The sequence below is a fragment of the Chrysochloris asiatica genome, unplaced genomic scaffold (assembly GCF_000296735.1).
Source record: "Chrysochloris asiatica unplaced genomic scaffold, ChrAsi1.0 scaffold00337, whole genome shotgun sequence".
In the NCBI taxonomy this organism is placed as follows: Eukaryota; Metazoa; Chordata; class Mammalia; order Afrosoricida; family Chrysochloridae; genus Chrysochloris; species Chrysochloris asiatica.
In genome coordinates, this window is record NW_006408855.1 from 1,570,056 (window position 1) to 1,591,399 (window position 21,344).

Sequence of the window (21,344 nt, forward strand, 5' to 3'; positions counted from 1 at the left end):
ATGTCACAAATCAAAATGTGTATGAATTGTTGAATAGAAAACCAATTTTCTCTGTAAATTTTAACCCAAATCACAATCAAAAGTTCCATTTTTAAAAAAAGCAAGTTTATTGGGAAATCTCAACGTGTCCAGGGAGCAGGATTGAGTAGAAAGAGGAGTTGAACTATATATAATACAGTCACAACAAAGGCCTCAGCTAATCCTGTGGGCAGCTCTGGAGCTGGGATGGCCCTTCTGAATTGGGGCGAGAGGGCCAAGCCTCTGTACCCCCACATCAACTGGTTATTGGACACAGGCTGCCCCGGAGAAGACCCATAGCCTCGGATGCACCATCTCTTTGGCTAAAAGCAGTTCCTGGGCAGGACCTCAGCTGTGAACGTGAGCAGCACTTGCTGGAACAGCAGGTGGGGATCTGGGAGGCCACCAGAGCACCTGCCTCACGTCCTGCAGCACTCATCCTTTCAATCATTTAGAGAGTGTAATTCAGGTTCCTAAGTGCATTCCAAGTGTTGTGCAGCCATCACCACTGTTGAGTTCCAGAACATTTTCATCACCCCAAAAGGAATCCTGTTCCCATTAAGCAGTCAGTCTTCTCCTCCCTCCCCAACCCTTTGTTACCACGAATCTACTTTTGGTCTGTATGAGTTTGCCTATTCCGGACATTTCATAGAAACGACATCCTACATAGATGCGAAAGCCTCTTGTATCTGCTTTCATTTAGCAAAATGTTTCAAGGTTCCTCCATGTGGCATCCTTCATTTCTTATTATCTCTAAGTAATACTAATTATGTAGATCTCTATCACATATTCTTTATCCATTCATCTATTAATGGATACTAATTTGTACTTTGGTGCTCCTGTGAATAAGCTGCTATGAATAAGTTGGAGTGGATGTTCTGGAGGCATGTGGACAGAGCTTGGGTGTGTGGGTGGGGGTCTCCTCATGGTGGGCTCCCTCATGGTGAAGGACAAATTCAGAGAAGGGAAGAGATGCAGAGTGGGCAGCTAATTGTGCCCCCACTGCCATATTCCAACACAGAATTCCAAGTAGACCCAAGAAATCTGAGTTCAGACCTGGCTTTCCAGGTAATTATGAAGATAAATGTATTCATCAAGGTAGGAGAGGAGAGCGTATTTTGTTAAACAGTTTGTTAGCTTGATTTGGAACTTTTAAATATCTATACATAAAGTTGGGGAGTCTTGAGGTAGTGCTGTAGGTTAAGCACAGGACAAGTAACTACTACAAGGTCCACAGTTCAGACCCACCAGCCAGCCACTCGTAGAAACCCTATGCAGCAGCTGTGGGGAACATCTGGCCCATATGCTGTTGTTAATTGCCTTCACTTGGCCCTTATACAGCCCATGAAATCATTTGTTCTGACTCTACCAAGGCATCGGTGGTGGTGGTTATGTGCTGTGGAGTCGGTTTTCGACTCGTAGTGTCCCTGTATAGGGTTTCCAAGGCTGTAAATCTTTACTGGAGCAGAAAGCCTCATCTTTCTCCTGAGGAACAACGGGTAGTTTCAAACTAGCTGACATTGAGATTAGCAGCCCAACTCGTAACCACTACGCTACCAGAGCTCCTTAGCCATCACCTTTGTTGTTGTTGTAATGTGCCATGGAATCGGTTCCGACTCATAGCGACCCGGTACAGGGTTTCTGAGGCTGTAAATCTTTATGGGAGCAGAAAGCCTCATCTTTCTCCCGCGGAACAGCTGATAGTTTCAAACTGCTGACCCTGAGGTTCGCAGCCTGATTCGTAACCACTACACTACCAGAGCTCCTTTAGCCATCACCTTAGGGGTGAGTTAACTAAATGTTTGACCAATATAGCAGGCTAATTTTTAAGTTGATAATTTTGTATGGTCTGCGAATGATGTTATAAACTTTGACAGAAAAAAGGTTTCCCGCCTCTGCTATACAAGGTCACTGTGAATGGAAAACTACTCGATGGCACTTAACAACCACCACCGCATACATATAGTAGGTGCAGCTCCACTGGGCCTCTTGGCCTGGCCTCCACATTATCAAGCTTTTCCTAACTCTGAGATCTGTGCGAGTCCGAATGACTGCCCTCAACTGTCTGACCCTTCTCTGTCTTCTCTTCCCAGGATAGCTGCTGCCCGGGAAAGGCAACCCGGGCGCCCTATTAGGGCGACGGTCCCTGCCCCTTGGGCCAGGATCATGAAAGGCCTCGGTGACAGCCGCCCCCGCCACCTCTCTGACAGCCTGGACTCACCACATGAGCCCCTGTTTGCAGGGCCTGACCGCAACCCCTACTTGCTGTCACCCACGGAGGCCTTCGCCCGCGAAGCTCGCTTCCCTGGACAGAACACTCTACCAGGGGACGGCCTTTTCCCACTCAACAACCAGCTGCCACCACCCAGCAGTACCTTCCCCCGCATCCACTACAATTCCCACTTCGAGGTGCCAGAGGAGAGCCCCTTCCCCAGCCATGCCCAGGCCACCAAGATCAACCGGCTGCCTGCAAACCTCCTGGACCAGTTTGAGAAGCAGCTGCCCATCCACCGAGATGGCTTCAGCACGCTCCAGTTCCCCCGCGGTGAGCCTAAGGCCAGAGGCGAGAGCCCTGGCCGCATCCGTCACCTGGTCCACTCAGTCCAGCGGCTCTTCTTTACCAAGGCGCCTTCACTGGAGGGCACGGCGGGCAAGGTCAGTGGCAATGGCAGCAAGAAAGGTGTCCTGGAGGACGGCAAGGGCCGGAGGGCCAAGAGCAAGGAGCGGGCCAAAGTCGGGGAGCCCAAACGGCGCAGCCGCTCCAACATCTCTGGCTGGTGGAGCTCGGATGACAACTTGGATGGTGAGGGTGGCCCCTTCCGCAGCAGTGGTCCTGCTTCTGGGCTGATGACCCTCGGCCGCCAGGCAGAACGCAGCCAGCCGCGCTACTTCATGCATGCCTACAACACCATCAGCGGGCACATGCTCAAAACCACCAAGAACAACACAGCCGAGCTGACTGCCCCACCACCCCCACCCGCTCCCCCAGCCACCTGCCCCAGCCTTGGGGTGGGGACTGACACCAACTATGTCAAGCGGGGCTCCTGGTCTACTCTGACCCTCAGCCATGCCCATGAAGTCTGCCAGAAGACCTCAGCCACCTTGGATAAGAGCCTACTAAAGTCCAAATCCTGCCACCAAGGTCTAGCCTACCATTACCTGCAGGTGGGTTTCTGTCAAGGGGGAGGGGCAGGGGCAGGGTGAGGAAGAGGCACCAGCTAAGCAGCCCAGCTGTGCCATAAATTCACTTGGGAAGTTGCTTCACGCTGGGGCCTTCTGTTTACTGGACTATGAAATGGATGGCTGTGATACCTGCTAATAAGAGAATTCCTCTCATTGGACACACTCCAGAAGATGTTAACTAGAGCCATTCTGAGTCCAATAGAAACCAGGAGACATTGTAGGAACTGAAACATGTTCCTGTCATCGGGCCAATTCCATTACATGCTTATTGTCAACCTCATGTCTGCCTCCTCCATCAGACAGGGGGCTCCTTGAAGACCACCTTTAATGCAGTTGTATGTCCCCAAGGCCAGGACAGGGGACCCAGGAAGTAAGAAAAAGAGATGGCAGGGCTGGATGGACAGATGAATAGCTACAGAGCTAGGATAAATAAGACACAGTCTTGGTTATGGGGATGCTGGGGGAGAGTGATGGGTGTGAGGGGCATCAGTCACATGGAGGGCCTCACCCAGCTTAGGGGCTGGCTTTCTGCTTTCACATGCTGATACCCATTGAGCCATACAACAAAGTGGCATCTCCTGGCTGCACACCTCTGTGGGACTCTCAAAGTTGCTTGAGCTGCTCAGACACCTTGAGATGGAAGGGGCACCTCACCCTGGGGGCAATGTGAGCAGACGTGGCCAGCCTTGAGAACCCACAGTAGGACTGCATTTTTGAACCTGTTGTTGTTGTTAAGTGCCGTTGAGTCGATTCCAACCCATAGCGACCCTGTGTAGGGTTTCCGATGAGCAGCTGGTGAGCTTAAACTGCCAGCCTTGCAGTTCAAACGGCTTTGCAGTCTGGCGCATTAACCCACAGCGCCACAGTGAACTTTAAAAGATTTGGCAAGCCCTGAGTCCTTGTCGTTCTATGTAAAGTTCCAGGAAGTGAGACCATGGGACAGAGGGCTTTTTTTTTTTTCCAGGAGGAAGAAATGGAATCTGAGCAGTGTTTTATATCTGATTGAGGGCTCTTGTGGTTCTCAGTCCCCTTCCTTAGTCTAGAAACATCAGGGAGGGTGGTGTGGAGTCTGGTTCCCTCTCAGAATGGTGTGGTTTGATCTGATGGGGTGAAATAGCATGATCAGACAGCCCTGTGCAACTAGGCTGGCAGGAAGGACAGGGGCAGGTTTCAAGCAGGAAGGGACAAGGCCATGTTCCCAAGGGACAGGTGAGGGTTGGGTGGGGGGACAGACTATCAGGGTTTTGAGGAGGTAGAATCCACAGGCCCTAATGCCTGACTGGATCTTTGGTACCGCTAAATTGTAAGGTTAGCAGTTCAAACCCACCAGCAACTCCTTGAAAGAAAGATGAGGCAGTCTTGGAAACCCTATATATGGTCGCTATGAGTTGGTATAAACTCAGTGGCAGTGGGTATGTGCCAGGCAGTTTTAGGTGCTAAGGATACAAACAAAGGGAAAAAAAAGTCCCTAAACCTCATGGAACATTCTCCAAGTGGCAAGCATCAACAATTAATGGCAAAACAAATAATTATATACTAGGGCAGATAGACAGAAGCCCAGACTGCAAGATCAATGGTTCAAGCCCAGCAGGCCTTCTGCAGGAGACAGACAAGGCTATCTGCTCCTGTGAAGATTTACAGTCTCCGAAACCCTGTGCAGCAGTTCTACTCTGCCCTGTAGAGTCGCTGTGAGTTAGACTAGAGGAGATGGCAGTGGGTGGGTTATGACTGGCTTCGCAGTCAGCTGGAGAACTGAGGGGGGGTCTTTGAGGTGGGACCTCGGCCAAGATGTCACCTACTGGCATTCACATCACCAAGAAGGGTGTGGCCCCTGTGTGAGCTTGGTGAAGAGGGGCATGTGTGGTGAAGAATGTGTGTCGTATGCATACTGTGAGACATGTACACCTCAGTATTCATGTGAATGTGTAACCTAATAAGGTGAAGAGAGTGCGGTGGAGACATGTCAAGATGTGTCCACACGCAATGGTTACTGGGGTGTGTGTGGGAGAGGAGCGGTGTGACTGAGGTGAGTACACTCTGTGTACATATTGATTTAGTGTCCTTGGTGAGGTGGTGTATGGACACTGCAAATGCTTTCTGAGGGCTGTGTGGGAAGGGGATGCTGGCTCTTTGTGCACATTAAGATGAGAGTGTGCAACGAGGCGTGTTCCCTCTGCTGCCTGAAGTTCAAGTCAGCGCTGAAATGTGTAATGACTTCATCCTGAGGTGACATTCAGTGAGTACATGACATTAGCAAGCGAGGAGGGTGTAGCCTCAGATGGGTATCTCCTCACTGCCACCATCACCCCAGGGGATTTGAAAGCCACAAGGGTCCCCAGAGCCCATGCTTCCTTTACAGCTGTGACCTTACCTGCCCTTATCACAGCCTCCGTTCCAGGTTCAAGTGAGGAAACTGAGCCTTTTTCCACCTCCTCACCTTGTAAGCCCCTCTTACTCTGTACCTGTTTCCTCACCTGTGGGATGAATAGAGTTGATTGATTCCAAGGATCCTCCGAGTGCTCCCCCAACACGATAAGACTCCACTCCCTGGTGTGGAGACCTCACCCTCCCCAGACGCGGTCAGTGAAGTGATGGGAGCGTAACTCAGGTAGCCACGTGGACCTCATGGCCTGGACGAACCCAGCCTGGGATCCGTGGGAAATGTGAGGCAAAAAGTGGGGTAGGCGTTTGCTTAAGGCCACTTAGTGAGGTTGGGGCAGAGCCAGCTCTGGAACCCAGGTATCGTCCTTTCCAGCGACACCCCCTGAGCCTGCCTTCCACCCCCAGGTGCCGGGTGGCGGCGAGTGGAGCACCGCGCTGCTGTCCCCACGCGAGGCGGACGCCACAGGCGAGGGTCCCATCCCGTGCCGACGCATGCGCAGCGGAAGCTATATCAAGGCCATGGGCGACGAGGACAGTGACGAGTCCGGTGGCAGCCCCAAGCCCTCACCCAAGACGGCGGCACGGCGTCAGAGCTACCTGAGGGCCACGCAGCAGTCGCTGGGAGAGCAGAGCAACCCCCGCAGGTGAGCGCGAAGCCCCGCCCCTATCCCCGCCCACAGGCTTGCCCTGCCCCTAGGAGCTCCGCCCCTGAAATAAAAAGTCCCTCCCAGACAGATCTTTGGGCACAGGGCGTGCCCACCAGCAAGTCCTGCACCCCTAAAGCTTCTCTTTTTTGAAATGAGACTAGCCCCCGTGGGAACCCTTCCCACAGACAAGGCTCTGTGGTGCGTCCCGTCAGATGGGCCCCGCCCACACGTGTGTTCTGTCCGCACGTGCAAGCGCCACTCACAGAAAACTCCAGTCCCTTAGGTAAGCACCTCACAGCTATGAGCCTCTCCCCTTCCAGCCCTGCCCTACAGCCTTAGATCCAAGTCCTGTAGGTAAACCCGCCCTCAGGTTAGCGCGGTCCCTGGGAGCCACACCCTTAGATGAGTTGACTCTAGAGAACCCCGCCCACACTTAAATCCTGACCACAGACGAGTGCAGTCCTTTGGTAAGCCCGCCCATAAGGTGAATATCTCTGGTGATTGACGCAGGTAAACTACCGCAGGAGCCACATCCCCAGGTGAGTTCCATTCCCACTAAGGGCTGCCCAGAGGATGCTCTTCTTCAGGTTAAGAGAACCGTGCCCTTGGTAAGCCCATCTACCAGCACCACCCAGGGAAGACCAGAACCTTTGAAACTGACCCTCATGCTGAGCTCCAGGATTGTCGGGGGGAGAGAGCACTCGATCCAGAAATCAAAGAGAGAGACAGCCTTCACCTATCTGGAAGGCCACGATTCTGCCCTCACCCAGTTGCTTTAAGACTTGGAAGAGTTAATGGAAATGAGCTTACTTCCAGTTCTTCACCTAACACCAAGCAATAGCACTGAGCAGGGAGGGAGCAGTGTATTCAGAGTAAAGGTCTAGTTGGCTGGTGCAGAAGAAAGGGGAATGAATGGGACGCTACTGGATGCTCTCTGAGCCTCAGAATCCCTGCTTTAAGTGAGGGGACTGAGCTGGATGATGACTAAGATCCTTCTAGTCCTGAGATCCTAGGATTCTGTGAGTGGCCAGAGGACATTAAGGTGATAGAGATAGGCAGACCAAAGAATAGGCCTGAATGACAGGAAATCAATAGTAGCAATATACATACTACTAACTACTACTACCATGGAGTCCTGGTGTGGCGCTGTGGGTTAATGCGCAGGACTGCAAAGTCGGTTTGAACTCCAAGGTCAGTGGTTCAAGCTCACCAGGTACTCCTTGGAAACCCTATACAGGATTGCTATGGGTCGGAACTGACTCGATGGCACTTAACAACAACAACTACTACTATCTATTAGCACTCACTGCATACTGCCCAGTGTCCCATGGTCAGCATCACTGAATCCTCACCACAGCCCCAGCAGGCTGGCAGTGTCATCCTCATTGTACAAGTGAGGAAAGACACTTAGGAAAGAGGGTCACCCAACAAGGGAGCTGGGTTCCAATTCAATCTCTTCTTGTCCAGGACCCAAATTATTGGCTGTTTGGGCTTTATCCCCAGAGCAGGGGTTGTAAAGGCCTAGGGACCAGAAAATGTGAGTAGGACGGAGGAAGTAGGGCATAGGGAGAAAGAGTGAGTCTCCAGGGACCTAGTGGAGTTCACCTGTACATTGTGGCAAAACTGAGGCCTTTTGGGTAGCCATAGCCTGAAGCCAAGATATCCAACCACTGGGATTGCCCCAGATGGGCAGAGAAGAAGGCCAACCAAATCCGTTGCCATCAAGTTAAGACTCAAAGCTTCCCTATTGGACAGAATAAAATTGCTCCATAGGGTTTCCAGGGAACTCTGATAGCGTAGTGGTTATGAGTCGGGCTGCAGTTCGAAACTATTAGCGGTTCCACAGGTGAAAGATGAAGCTTTATGCTCCCATAAAGATTTACAGCCTTGGAAACCGTCTGCAGGGTCGCTATGAGTCAGAACCGACTCCACGGCACACCACCACTACCAATCTTTACAGAAGCAGGCTGCCACATTTTTTTCCCACAAAGCAACTTATGGGTTTGAACTGCTGACCTTTTGATTAGCAGCCAAGCTCTTAAACAGTGCACTGTGAGGGCTCCTTTAGGGAGAAGGCAGAGACTGCAAAATTGGGCTATGCTGGGTTTGGGCTTAGAATGCTCTAATGCAAGCTGATCCTGCCATCTTGTGGCTGCAGTAGGCATGACAGGTGAGAGTCCCCATCCACCCTCCAGATACACCATGTTGTTGTTAAGTGCCCTCCAATCCATTCCGACTCAAAGCAGCCCTGTATAAAGTTTCCAAGGAGCAGCTGGTGAGTTTGAACTGATGATCCTGCAGCACCACACCAGAAGTCCAGATTCACCATAGGCCTCCTAAAGCTGGACACTCTCCCCTTGCTCTTCAGCTCACTGTCTTGGCGGGCAGTGACTTCCCTTTTACCTTCTGATACTGGATGGCTGTGGCCAGTCTTTCCACCTCTGGGCCTCAGTTTCCCAGGCTGAACAATGGGTGGGCTGAGCCCCATCTGCTCCCCACCTCTCACCAGGAGTCTGGACCGCCTGGATTCAGTGGACATGCTTCTGCCATCCAAGTGTCCAAGCTGGGAGGAGGACTACAACCCAATCAGCGACAGCCTCAATGACTCCAGCTGCATCAGCCAGGTGAGGGTAGTGAGCAAGTCAGTGGACCTCTGCCCCTCAGCTCACTGACTCCCGCCCAGGAAAGGGACACGTACCCGGGCCTTGTCGTGTGGTCTCCAGATGTCTGTACTACACTCCTTGTGGTCTTTGTTCTCAGGGCTGCTTGTGTGTCGTTCTGCTCCATCTGCTTCCCCTGTGGCTTGAGAAACCCACGTGGCCTCTGGTGCTGATTGTCCTGAGGGAGAAGTCACATCACTGCTGTTCTTCACGATGGGGCTGGGGGCTCAGAGGCAGGGGACTTGCCACCTCTCTTTGGGTTCAGAGCCATGAGGACAGAAAACAGGAGACCTGAGTTCAAGTCCCAGTCTTTTCTCTGACAGTATGACCCAGGACAAGTCTCTCCTCCCCAGGGCTCCGGTTCCTGACTTACGATAGGACAGGGGTCGTTCCTAGTTTAGAGGGTTGTAGTGAGGAACAAACAAGATCAACACTGAATGTGCTCAGCAAAGAGCAGCAGTAATGGTTGTGTTATCATCATCTTGCTTGGTAACCTTGGGCAAAGGTGCTTTTCTCCTCCACCTCCGTGTCCCTCTTCTTTAGGAAAAGCTGGAATCCCAGCCCCAACCAACTCTGCCACTAAGAGCAAGGAACACTCTATGTTCCCTTCTCATGTACAAGCTACTTTCCCAACTCCCAAGGAGTGTGACTCCTTGCCACACTCACCCCCAGGGATCTTCATTATCCATACCCCATTTCACAGGTAGGAAACAGAGGCAGCTCAGAGAGAAGCAGTCACACACCTGCAAAGCTGGGTAGGGGTTGTGACTGTCATACCCCAGACCTGGACACTGGCCTCTGCCACGTGCATAGTGCTTTAGTGTCTGCAAAGGGAAGACTCAAGAGTTCCCCCATGGTCTGGACAGAGAGACAGGGACTGTGTGGAGTAGCACTGTAAGAAATGGGGCATCAGGTGCCACCCAGCCTCATCACTGTAGGAATAGATAGGGCTCAGGCCCACAGGAAGGAGTCGGGACCCTGTCTCCTCACCACTCCACTGTGCCTGGCCTGGGCAAACCTTCCCAAGACCCCACCCCCAGTACTATCACTCCTAGACTCCAGGAGACTGACCTTAGATGTGAGGAAGGCTAGAGGGCCCTCTGCTTCTGCCACCCTCAACCACCAAATTTTACCTGAATGAAGATCTAACCTCCATGCTTGCCATCTCCAAAGCATTCTCAGTGGTCAGAGGAAGCTTATAAAAGACCTAAGTGAGACCAGGCCACACCCTCACTCCTCACCCTTAGTGACTTCCTCTGGACCTGCTCTCCTAAGAGTTCTGCTGCTCACTCATCTCCAGCCACTGCAGCCTCCTTTCTGCCCCTCACACCAGGGCATCTCCTCACGCCAGCCTCAGGGTCATTGCATGTGCTGTTCCACCTAGCAGGAACACTCTTGTCTCAAACCATGACAAGAATCAAGTGTCACCTCCTCAGAGAGGCCTTCCCTGACCTCTGCCTAAATTACCCCCCAGGCACTGCTCCCTCAACCTGTTTTATTTCTTGTCAGCACTTAACACTGTCTGAAACCCTGCTTATTTACTTAATGACTGTCTCCCTCTTAAGAGTATGGGGTCCAGTGGTGTCCCCAGCGTCTGGCCTGGGACCTGAGGAGGTGTTTGCTGACTCCACAGCTCCCTCTCCCTGTCTCTCTCATCCTCTCAGGTTCTCTCAGTCTTTCAGTCTTCCTGTCTCTTTCTTCCTCTGGGTTTTTCTCTGTGTTCTCTCTCCCCTAACTTAGATTTTCCTCTGCATCTCTCTAGTCTGTCTCCATCTCCATGTTTCTCTCTGAGTCTGTTTGTCTCTCACACACACCCCCATCTCTATCTCCTACTTGGCCCTGGCAACCGAAACATTCTTGCCTGTTGACAACGCAAGGCTTGTGTAATCAGCCAGCCTAAAGACCCCAGTGGCTCTCTGTCCCCATCCTCTTTACAGCTGTCTCCTTGCTCAGGGTCCTCTGACACCCCCCCACCCAGACCTATTTACTCAAGAGCTTGAGCAGCCCAAAGCTGCATATATGGCCGCACAGGTGGAGATGGAGCTCTTGGGCTGCATCTCTGAGGCCTGGATTACTATCAGAAGGAACCCCTATCCTACTAGGTGCTAGACTGCTTAGGCCCTGCCTGGGGAATAGATGACTCTGAGTTCCAACCTTAATCAATAGATCCTGGTGGTCTGCCTACCCATGTTAGACATGGCAGCTAGGGCATCTATAGCTCCAGGGGCCAGGCCAAGAGAAGGAATTGTTAACAGCAGTTTATAAGTCCTCATCCACTTCTAATCCCAGGAGGAGTAAGCCCTCATCCCAGGAAAAAGCCTCAACAAATCTGCCCCAAGTTTTCTTATAGCCAAGCCTGCATACTTGACTCAGGTTACAAAGCCTGATCCCCCATAACCTTCCCCGTCTCTTTCCTGCAGATTTTTGGACAGGCCTCCCTGATCCCCCAGTTGTTTGGCCATGAGCAGCAGGTCAGTATGGTACCCCAACCCCAGAGTCTAGGATCAGGCCTTAGGCCTGGCATCTGAGTGGTCCTAGCCTCCCACCCGGGCAGGTACAAACCAAGTCACCATCAGGAAAGTTACCAGCAATGCGGATGGAGTTGAGGTCCACCCTGGTCCCCTGACCCTCCCCTCCTTATACTAATCATTTACTTCTCTGTGCCTTGGTTTCCTCTTAAAAATGGGAAAGACTGAGGTAGGTCCTATGGATGGGTAAAGAAAGTCTTCGGGCCCCTACCCTTCCTCTTTTCCTTTACAGCCTGGGTCAGGCCTGGGAAGACTTTTACTTGAATGAACTGGGGCTGAGGTCTGGTGCTATTTTCTTTCAGCCCCCAGCCCCCAGGTCCCCTGACTTTTCTTCTTCTAGGACCCCAGCATAGCCTTTAAGGATGTTGAGCGAGTGAATGTGGAGAGTGTTTGACAAAAGTGGGTAGAGTGGGTTTCAGTCCTGGCAATATCTGGTTGCCCTAAAGATGTTCCCTACCAGACACTCCCATGCTGGCCCTGGAAATGACCCCTTCCCTCTCAGGCTCCAACCCCAAGACCAGAAATTTGGGCAGGAAAAGTACCCTGAGCTTAACCCCTCATTGTAGGAAGTGGGCAAGGGACTTGTCCTAAGCCCTGTGTCCTGCAGGCACAAAGCTAAAACTGGACCCACAGCTCCTGATCATAACCTCAGATGCCTCTGTATGTCCATATACAAAGTCCCAGAGCAGTGCCCCTCACATAGTAGGTCTCCAGTGATACGCATATGGCAACCCTGGCCAGCTCACCCCCCAGCCCCAGCTCGGGAACATCTGAATCAGCATTCGCTAATCCTCACACTCGCTCCATGGAACTGCCTGTACTAATCCACAGGTACAGTTTCCTAAGCACTTCCTCCTCCAGACACTGTTCTAAGCACATGCTATGCGTTATTTTATCTTAACAACAAGTCTATAAAATTCGGACTATCATTAGCCCCATTTTATAATTTGGGAAACTTAAGACACAGAGAGGCAAGGTCATATTGTGAGGAAGGGATGGCCCCAGAATTTGAGCCCTGTAGTCTGGTTTCACAACTGTGCCATTCTTGCAAGACCTCAATCCTCTTGGCAGTCTCAAGTGCCCCTCTGTATGCTTCAGGTCACAACAACAGGGTAACCACATCTTACTTTAATGCCTACCCCTGTGAATTTTGTCTGTGCCACATGATCTATATATTTTTAAAAGTATCAGTGTTGCCTGATAGAATTTTCTGCAATGATGGAAATATTCTATAATCCATGGTGTTCAGTTAGGTAGCTACTAGTCGTATGTGGCTGTTGAGCAAATGCAGTGTGGTTAGTGGGACTATAGTATAACCAAACCCTGTGCCGCTGGTCAAGTCTGACTCATGGTGACCCTATAAGACAGAGGAGAACTACCCCCAGAGAGTTTCCAGATCTTTAGGGAAGCAGAGTGCCATATCTTTTTCCTGTGAAACAGCTGGTGGATTTGAACTCCTGGCTTTTTTGGTTAGTGGCAAAGCACTTAACCACTGTAACTATAGCAGCCACTAGCCATATGTCTTGGTGTGGTGCGACAGGATAATGGGCTGAACCACCAAGTCGGTGGTTCAAACTCACCAGCCGCTCCTTAGAAACACTACTCAGGGTCGCTATGAGTCAGAACCAACTTAATGGCACTTAACAACAACAATAGCCATATGTGGCTATTTAGTTTTAAACTAAAGTAAAAATTTAAATTCTCATCTATATTTTAATTAATTTAAACCTAAATACACTGAATCAAGGAGCTCTGGTAGCGTAGTGGTTACGAATCGGGCTGCGAACCTTAAGGTCAGCAGTTCGAAACTAGCAGTTGTTCCACAGGAGAAAGATGAGGCTTTCTGCTCCTGTAAAGATTTCCAGCCTCAGAAACCCTGTACAGGGTCACTATGAGTCGGAACCAACTCCACAGCACATCACCAACACCAACACCAGACTGGGTAAGAGCTCTGGTAGCGTAGTGGTTACGAATCGGGCTGCTAATTTCATGGTCAGTGGTTTGAAACTACCAGCTGTTCTGCGGGAGAAAGATGAGGTTTTCTGCTCCCGTAAAGATTTACAGCCTCGGAAACCCTGTACAGGGTTGCTATGAGTCAGAACCGACTCCACAGCACATAACCACCACCACACTGTATAGTATAGCTTTAGACCTTTTCAAATATACCCTCAAAATTGGGTGACGATTCATCTTTTCATTTTGTCTGATGCTGTCATAGGCAAACACACAAGCATTCCATTTCAGTTAAATAAGGAAACATGGACCCAGAAAGAGAGTGATGGCCTGAGGTCTCACAGCCAGGTCTAGGGCAAAACTGGCCCCAGGTTCAGCTCTGTTTTGCCCACATAATCCTCAGCCTACCTCAGACCTTCTCTTAGGACTTTTACCAGTGCCTATCTAAGGAGCTCTGGTAGCGTAGTGGTTACGAATCAGGCTGTGAACCTTAAGGTCAGCGGTTCGAAACTACCAGCCACTCCGCGGGAGAAAGATGAGGCTTTCTACTCCCATAAAGATTTACACCCTTGGAAACCCTGTACAGGGCCCCTATGGGTTGGACCCGACTCGATGGCACTTAACAACAACAACAACAATCTTTGGTCAGCTGACTCCCCAGGTTCTATGTACCCTGCGATCCTCAGCTACCAACATGGTTTGAGGCATGCATCAGACAGACCCTTCCAGAACTGTTGGAGAGTGTGTATTGTGAGGGAATAAACTGAAGAAGAAGAACCATAGGTTTGCAGGATTCTACGTGATCATCTCTGGAGGAATACTTCAAAACCATCTCGACTTAGATACAAGATGGCAAATAGCATACATGCCATCATTCTAAACACTGTTCATGGCAGACATAACTAATCAAACCTCACTTTCACTATCATCCATTCTTCTCTAACCAGATGGTTGCATCAGCTTCATCCCTATCTCCATTCTAATATCTATCCTGCACACTAGAGTTAGATTGTTGTTGTAAAGTGCCATCAAGTCAGTTCTGACTCATAGCAACCCTTCATAGGGTTTCCCAGGAGCTGCTAGTGAGTTTGAACTGCCAACCTTGCAGTTCAAATCAACCTTGTGGTCCAGTGCTTATCCTACAGCACCACACCAGGACTCCAGGGTTCGATTGTTGTTGTTGTTAAGTGCCATTGAGTCGGTTCCAACCCATAGTGACCCTGTACAGGGTTTCCGAGGCTGTAAATCTTTACGGGAGCACAACGTCTCATCTTTCTCCCGTGGAGCAGCTGGTAGTTTAGAACTGCTGGCCTTAAGGTTCTCAGCCCGATTCATAACCACTACGCTACCAGAGCTAGATTAATCATCCTTAAATGCACATTTTTAGCCCTGATGTGGCTCTGTTGAATAAGAATTGGATTACTAACCACAAGATTGGCAGTTCAGACCCACCAGCCACTCCTGAGAAATACTGGGTTTCCTGACTTCAACAGCACTTAACAACAACAACAACACACATTTGGAGTGTTGGTTCTGCCACTTCCTCTGACAAGCGTCTTCTCCTCATGGATCTTTTGTTTCTTTGACTGTAAAATTAAGGGGTTGGACCATAGGATGGTACACACCCAGCTCACCACTGTCACCTTCCATTTCAATATTACTGATTACATCATTCCTTCCTGCTGAACTCACATGTGACCTCAAAATCTTCTATCAGTTGGCCAGTGGGGACACACAAGATATAATCTAGTTAACATCCTACAACATTCCAACTTTTTTCTCCATTTTAGAGATGGGAAGTTTGAGGCCCAGAGAAGTGAGCTAACTTCTTAGGACTTTGCCCTGAGTGAGACTGGGGGAGGGTGGGTGGATGGGAAGTGAGGCCTCACAGACACTCCAGCCCTGCAGCCGTGTTAGGGACCCCTACCTCCAGAATAGACAGAGCTAGCCCTAACACCTGCCTTTGCCGGGACAGGTCCGGGAGGCAGATCTGAGTGACCAGTATGATGCAGCCTGCGAGTCGGCCTGTAGCGAAGCTGAGTCGGCCGCGGCAGAGGCACTTGACTTGCAACTGCCCAGCTACTTCCGCTCCCGCAGCCACAGCTACCTGCGGGCCATCCAGGCAGGCTGCTCTCAAGAGGAGGACAGTGTCTCCCTGCAGTCCCTCTCCCCACCGCCCAGCACCGGCAGTCTCAGCAACAGCCGCACGCTTCCAAGTGAGTCCCACAATGGTAGGGAGAGGGTTTCTTCAAGGGGCTCCAAGGGGCCATGCTTGCTGGGCCAGCCCATGAGGAATGCTGGGGAGGAATTGTGGTGGGCTGCCAAGGACTGGAGGGATGACTGGAGGCCTCAGGGTTGAACTGCAGGCCAGCGGCAAATTGGAACTCAAGTGGGCATCACTGAGACATTTGCCACCCATGGTGTGGGGACTTGGAAGGGGCAAGAATTTATGGGGTCCTGGTGTGGGGTCCTGCAGGGTGGGTGGACCCTGCCAGGAGAAGACAGCATCTGCTTTGAGCCTTCTCAAAGGGCTTGAGAAATAAACTTACCTTTCCTGGTTTTTGTTCTAAATACCCTGAATATTTGATACATGACTGATCAGAGAAGAAATGGACTTTGAGTCCAGAAGGCCAAGGAAAAAACAGCTGTTTCTGGTTTAGTAGAGAAGGTTTGGGGCTTATTCTCTCACTAGCTAATTTTCCTCCTAAGCCTGTTTTTCTATCTATAAATTGGGGCTAAAAGCTAGACCCCGGAGAGTTCTTGGGAAGATGAAATAGGACTGTTCGTTAGAAGGTTTCGCTAGGGCCTTGCACATGTTAGGACCTTAACAAGGAGCTATTATCACTGGTTATTATCACTTGACCTTGACGCTGAACTTCCTTACAACCAAAGCCATGCAGGCAATTGGGGTTGGATTGTTGTAGGAAATGAGACAACGGTTTCAACAGTTCAGTTGATGTTTGTATGTAAGTCAATTAACATAAATCCATGGATGGGGAACCAGCGTATTGACTAAGTGTACTAGTCTTTGCTGGGGAGAGAACAAGACAAAAACTTTATTTGTTTTCATAATTGTTTTTGAAATCCACTCTGATCTTCCTGCTTTGGACATAATTCTGACTCATTGGGCATTATCAGACTTCTGTGCGACCATGCCCCGAAGTTATCTGGAAGCTGTTTGACCAGCGGAGAGAATCTACTCTATGTACTTTAATAATTTCAGAGTGTTAATAATAGCAGTAATGGATAAAGGAGCCCTGGTAGTGTTGTTGTTATTGTTAAGTGCTGTCGAGTCAGTTCTGATTCATAGTGACCCTGTATAGGGTTTCCAAGGAGCCACTGATGGGTTTGAACCACAAACTTTGTGGTGTGCTGTCCAGTGTTTACCCTGCAGTGCCACAGTGAGTTACAAATTGGGCTGCTAATTGCAAGGTCAGAAGATTGACTATGCCAGCGACTCTGTGGGAGAAAGAGGAGACTTCCTGCTTCCATAAAAAGTTATAGCCTCATACAACCACCACCACCTCCAATAGGTAGGTTTCCAGGTGCGGTGCTATAGGATAAGCACTAGACTACTAACCACAGGGTTAATGCACTGGACTGCAAAGTCGATTTGAACTACAAGGTTGGCAGTTTAAGCTCACCAGCCGCTCCTTGGAAAGCTTATACAAGGTCACTATAGGTCGGAACTGACTCGATGACACCTAACAACAACAACTAACTACAAGGTTGGCAGTGCAAATCCACCAGCTGTTCCTTGGAAACCCTTTACAGGGTCACTATGAGTTGGAACTGACTCAATGACACTTAACAACAACAATAATGGGTACTGCAACTGAACGTCTAAGTTTGTGGGAGAATTCTTTTAATATCTTTGAATTCCCTATTTTCATGAACTTTCTGAAACCCCCTCATACTTCTATACCTACTTATGTTATCATTGTGTGCCCTCAAGTCAATTTCGACTGATAGCAACCTTACAGTACCGAGAGGAACTGCCTCATAGGGTTTCCTAGGCATTCATCTTTATGGCAGCAGATCACAAGGTCTTTTCTCCCCTGGAGCAGCTGGGGAGGTTCAAACTTCTGATCCTTCAGTTAGCTGCCAAGTGCTTAACAAGGAACATCACCAGGGCTCCTTGAACCTACTTATAAAAAGACAGAAAGTTTTGTACCCTGAGCCATGGTGACATAGTAGGTTACACACTGAGCTGCTAGCCACAAAGTCAGCGGTTCAAATCAACTAGCTGCTACGCAGAAGAAATAGGAGGCTTTCTGCTCCTATAAAGATTTATAGCCTCGATACCCCATATAGGATCGCTATGAGTTAGAATCCACTGACTGACAATGGGTTTGATTTGGTGTTTTGGTAGGACTGGGAGTCCTGGTGTGACGCTGTGGGTTAATGCGCCAGACTGCAAAGCCGTTTGAACTGCAAGGTTGGCGGTTCAAGCTCACCAGCTGCTCCTTGGAAACCCTATACAGGGTCTCTATGGGTCAGAACCGACTCAACGGTATTTCCTAACACAACAACACATGATAGGAAAATAGATGTGAAAATACATGCATACATATTACACTAATACGTACATACACTCACATGCATGTGTCTCCTTCAAAACTCATGCCACCTCCACAGCTGTGAGCAAATCATGTCTCTAGCAGATTGGAGCCACCACAAAATTTCTCACGTGGACCTCAGGAGGCCTCCCATGCTATCCTGGTCAGGCTTCCCTTCAGTTGTCCTCAGAGACCACTACTAACTTGCTCATTTCTCCTCAAATTTTTGTTCCCCTCACACTCAGTGGGTAAAGTCACTACCTCACAGGGAAAACCAAAGCCACCCAGGCTTCAAGCCTGTGCCCAGAGCTGCAGCTGGTCCGTACAGTACGTTTGTGCTGAGTTAGGAAAGGGCGTTCCTCCTTAGACATTCAACTGCCATCTGTTTAAAAACTCAGAATGTACAGCTTTTATTAGAACAAGGTCCTTGACTGCCATCTGCCAGAAATTTGTTGTAATAATGATGTAATTCAGTTATGTCTATGCTGTGAGCAACACCATGCCTATTTTACCTGGCATCCTTGATCCGTGTAAAACATGTATGACTATACATGGCAGTCCTGCCGATAGCCACCTCCTTCCACACAGACACACACCAACACACACAGGCAGCCCCTCACTAAGCCACTGTCACCCCTGCTCATAAGACTGCTGTAGCTCCTCAAGTTCAGTCCACCCAGTCTGTTCTGGGAGCCCTGGTATGGCACTGTAGGATAAGCACTCGACCATATGGTCTGTTTGAACCACAAGGTCAGTGGTTCAAACTCACCAGCCACTCCTCAGAAACCCAATACAGGGTCATTATGAGTTGGAGCCAACGTGACAGCACTTAACAACCACAGGAACAAGTCTATTCTGAGCCCCCAAGTTCCTGAGGAGGACACATAGGCCCACATGCCATGTGAGTCTGGTAGGTAGACGGAGGTGAGGGGCATTACTAAGGCAGTGAGAATGTGGTAGGGGCTGGGCTGCTCAGAGGGGCTGTGGGCAGGGCACTGGGACTGCCCACTCACCCACCCACGCAGAACTGGCCAGCTTCCCTTCTGCTAGCACTGCTGCTGCCTCCAGCTTCCTCCCTCCTCCTTTCTGACCCAGATTCCACATTCCAGAAATAGCTCTGGCAGGTGACTGGCAGGCAGGGAGCAGCTCCATCTGGGAGGGTGAGGGAAGCAGCAGGTTGGCTGCATATCCAAGTCTCTCCCAAATCCAAGTACCGACCCAGGAGGGCCCCCCACCCCAAGGGACCCCAGGGGTACCCTCGCCTCCCAGTCTGCCCTTCAGTCTGAGTCTCCTCTCTCTACACCTCCCTCCCATGCCAGCTTTTCTCTCCCCTTGCTCCTCTTTCCTTTTCTCCTTCCCTTTCATTCAGCTTCCCTTCCCCCTTCTCCCTCTCTCCTCTTCCATCTTGGCCTTCTGTCTGTCTTCCTCAGTCTTCTGTCTCTCTCCCCCACACGCTCTCCCTTTCTTCTTTCTCAGTTTCTGGCTCTCTTACCCCCCTCTCCATATCCCTCCCACTCTCACTGAATCACAGTGAAGGCTGTGACATCACCCAGGGGCTCAGCAAGCACCATGGTCGGTGGTACTCCCAGCCGTCACCTGCATTCTCTGCATACACACACACACACACACACACATACACACACGTAGGTACCCACACTTGGGGTCATTCCTTGACAGTACTTGAGGCTATGGCTGAGCTGGAGTAGACTCTATACCTGGGAAACACCCTTGTCCCTTGTACGGGGGCCCTGAGTTCTAATTTCAGCTCTGGGAGTCCTGGTGTGGTGCTGTGGGCTAAAGCACTGGACCTTCAGGTCAGTTTGGACCACTAGCTCGGTGGTTCAAACTCACTAGCCGCTCCTTGGAAACCCTATACAGGGTCACTATGACTCTATGAATCTGAACCTACTATGAGTCAGAACACACTCATTGGCACTTAACAAGAATAACAACATGTGACTCTGGGTGGGTCCCTGGGTGGGTCCCTGCCCCTCTCTGGACCTCAAAATCTCTGTGTTGTGAGGACCTGGGTCTGACAACCCTTGAGCACCTCTTATCTGTGACCATTTAAGACCCTTACATTGATTGCTCTGCCCCTCCCTTCCTGGACTTCTTTATTCGCCCCTGGAGCTTCTCTGGTTTCTTCTCTGATTCACACCCACCACCAATAGACACAGGAGGGGAAGCTGGCTGAATTCCAGGAAGCAGCCAACCATCAAGTAAACACCCCCCACCCCCTCCTCTCCCATCCCGTTCCCTAGCACCACCCTCAGCTCAGCCCATTCAGTCCCCACCCCCACCCCCCACCCCCAAGTGCAGGAGCTAAGAGGAGCCTCATAGAACATCTTGTCCAGAGATTGAAAATCAATCTCAACTCATGTGTCATCGCTGATCCCTGGAACTCAGAACTGAGATGGAGTTAAGCAGAGAAGTATGTCACCCTTACATTGCTTTCACCATCAATTAATGATATCTGCCATGGTAAGGCTAGGTACATGTCTGCCATTCCTGATTTAGCCCAGCTCTTCCTAACATTCACACATATGGACAAACACATTTAGACATTTTACACACTAAAACAATAGCCCAGAAAAGATGAATGACTTGCTCAAGGTCAATGAACTGAGTTTCCCAGGTGGTGGATCTGCCTGACTTAAAAACCTGTAGTTTCATTCTTCTTCTTTGTGTATGTGTGTGTGTGTGTGTGTGTGTGTGTGTGGTGGGGGGGATGGGGGGTGGGGGCTTCTAAGGTTCTGAAAAAGAGGTACTGTATAATCATGGAGTTTGGGGAGAATCATTTAGCAACATGAGCAGAATGGTTTGAAGGCAGGGAGACCACTTAGGGACTGGGTCTAAACAAAGAACAGGGAAGTCTAACAGGGACTGTTGGGGTCTGAGAGGAGTGGGAGAACCCAGGAAGACTTCTCAGAGTAGGTGATAAAGAATCAAAATTCCCTACTGCTGAGATTTGCAGCTCCTTACAGAGCATGCTGGGTAGAAGGAAGGCTTCTTCCATGGGTTCCACCATGTCGTTGGACTAGGACACCCTGGGTTATTAAGCATCAACTTTGTGCTCAGCACCAGGGTCGTCACGCAAATTTAAAATCCCATTTTTAGGCAGACTAGTAGCTCCTTCTTTGAGAAATAGAGAACTAGTGGACAGGCCTCAAATACCAAGATTGAGACTTGGGGGCACCCTTATGCCTTGGTGTAGAGAAGTTACCCAAAGGAGGAGAAACTAGGCTGCTTAAATAGAACTGTAGAGGCCCTGGAGGCAGCGTAGTGGTTTAGGATATGGACCCTCCAGTTAGACAGCCGTTTACTCTGCAGATGTAAATCAGTCACCTGCTATGTGCCTGGCTGTGCTGTAGGCAGTGCCACTGTACTCCCTTCATGGAGTGAACATCCTGGGGC

At 50.2% G+C, this 21,344-nt stretch overlaps 1 protein-coding gene across 2 annotated transcripts in view; it reads left to right on the forward strand.

The window, feature by feature from the left end:
* The first annotated feature begins 2,117 nt into the window (after positions 1-2,117).
* Positions 2,118-21,344, forward strand: part of DLGAP4 (discs, large (Drosophila) homolog-associated protein 4) — a 98,544-nt gene continuing 79,317 nt past the window's right edge. Inside the window, exons 1-5 of one of the 2 annotated variants that reach the window (XM_006875721.1) lie at positions 2,118-3,183; positions 5,989-6,227; positions 8,740-8,854; positions 11,311-11,361; positions 15,347-15,587. In XM_006875721.1, the coding sequence (XP_006875783.1) occupies positions 2,185-3,183; positions 5,989-6,227; positions 8,740-8,854; positions 11,311-11,361; positions 15,347-15,587 (1,645 nt within the window). In that variant the 5' untranslated portion in view covers positions 2,118-2,184. The remainder of the gene's footprint in view (positions 3,184-5,988; positions 6,228-8,739; positions 8,855-11,310; positions 11,362-15,346; positions 15,588-21,344) is intronic. The other variant, XM_006875720.1, reaches the window with a different exon arrangement.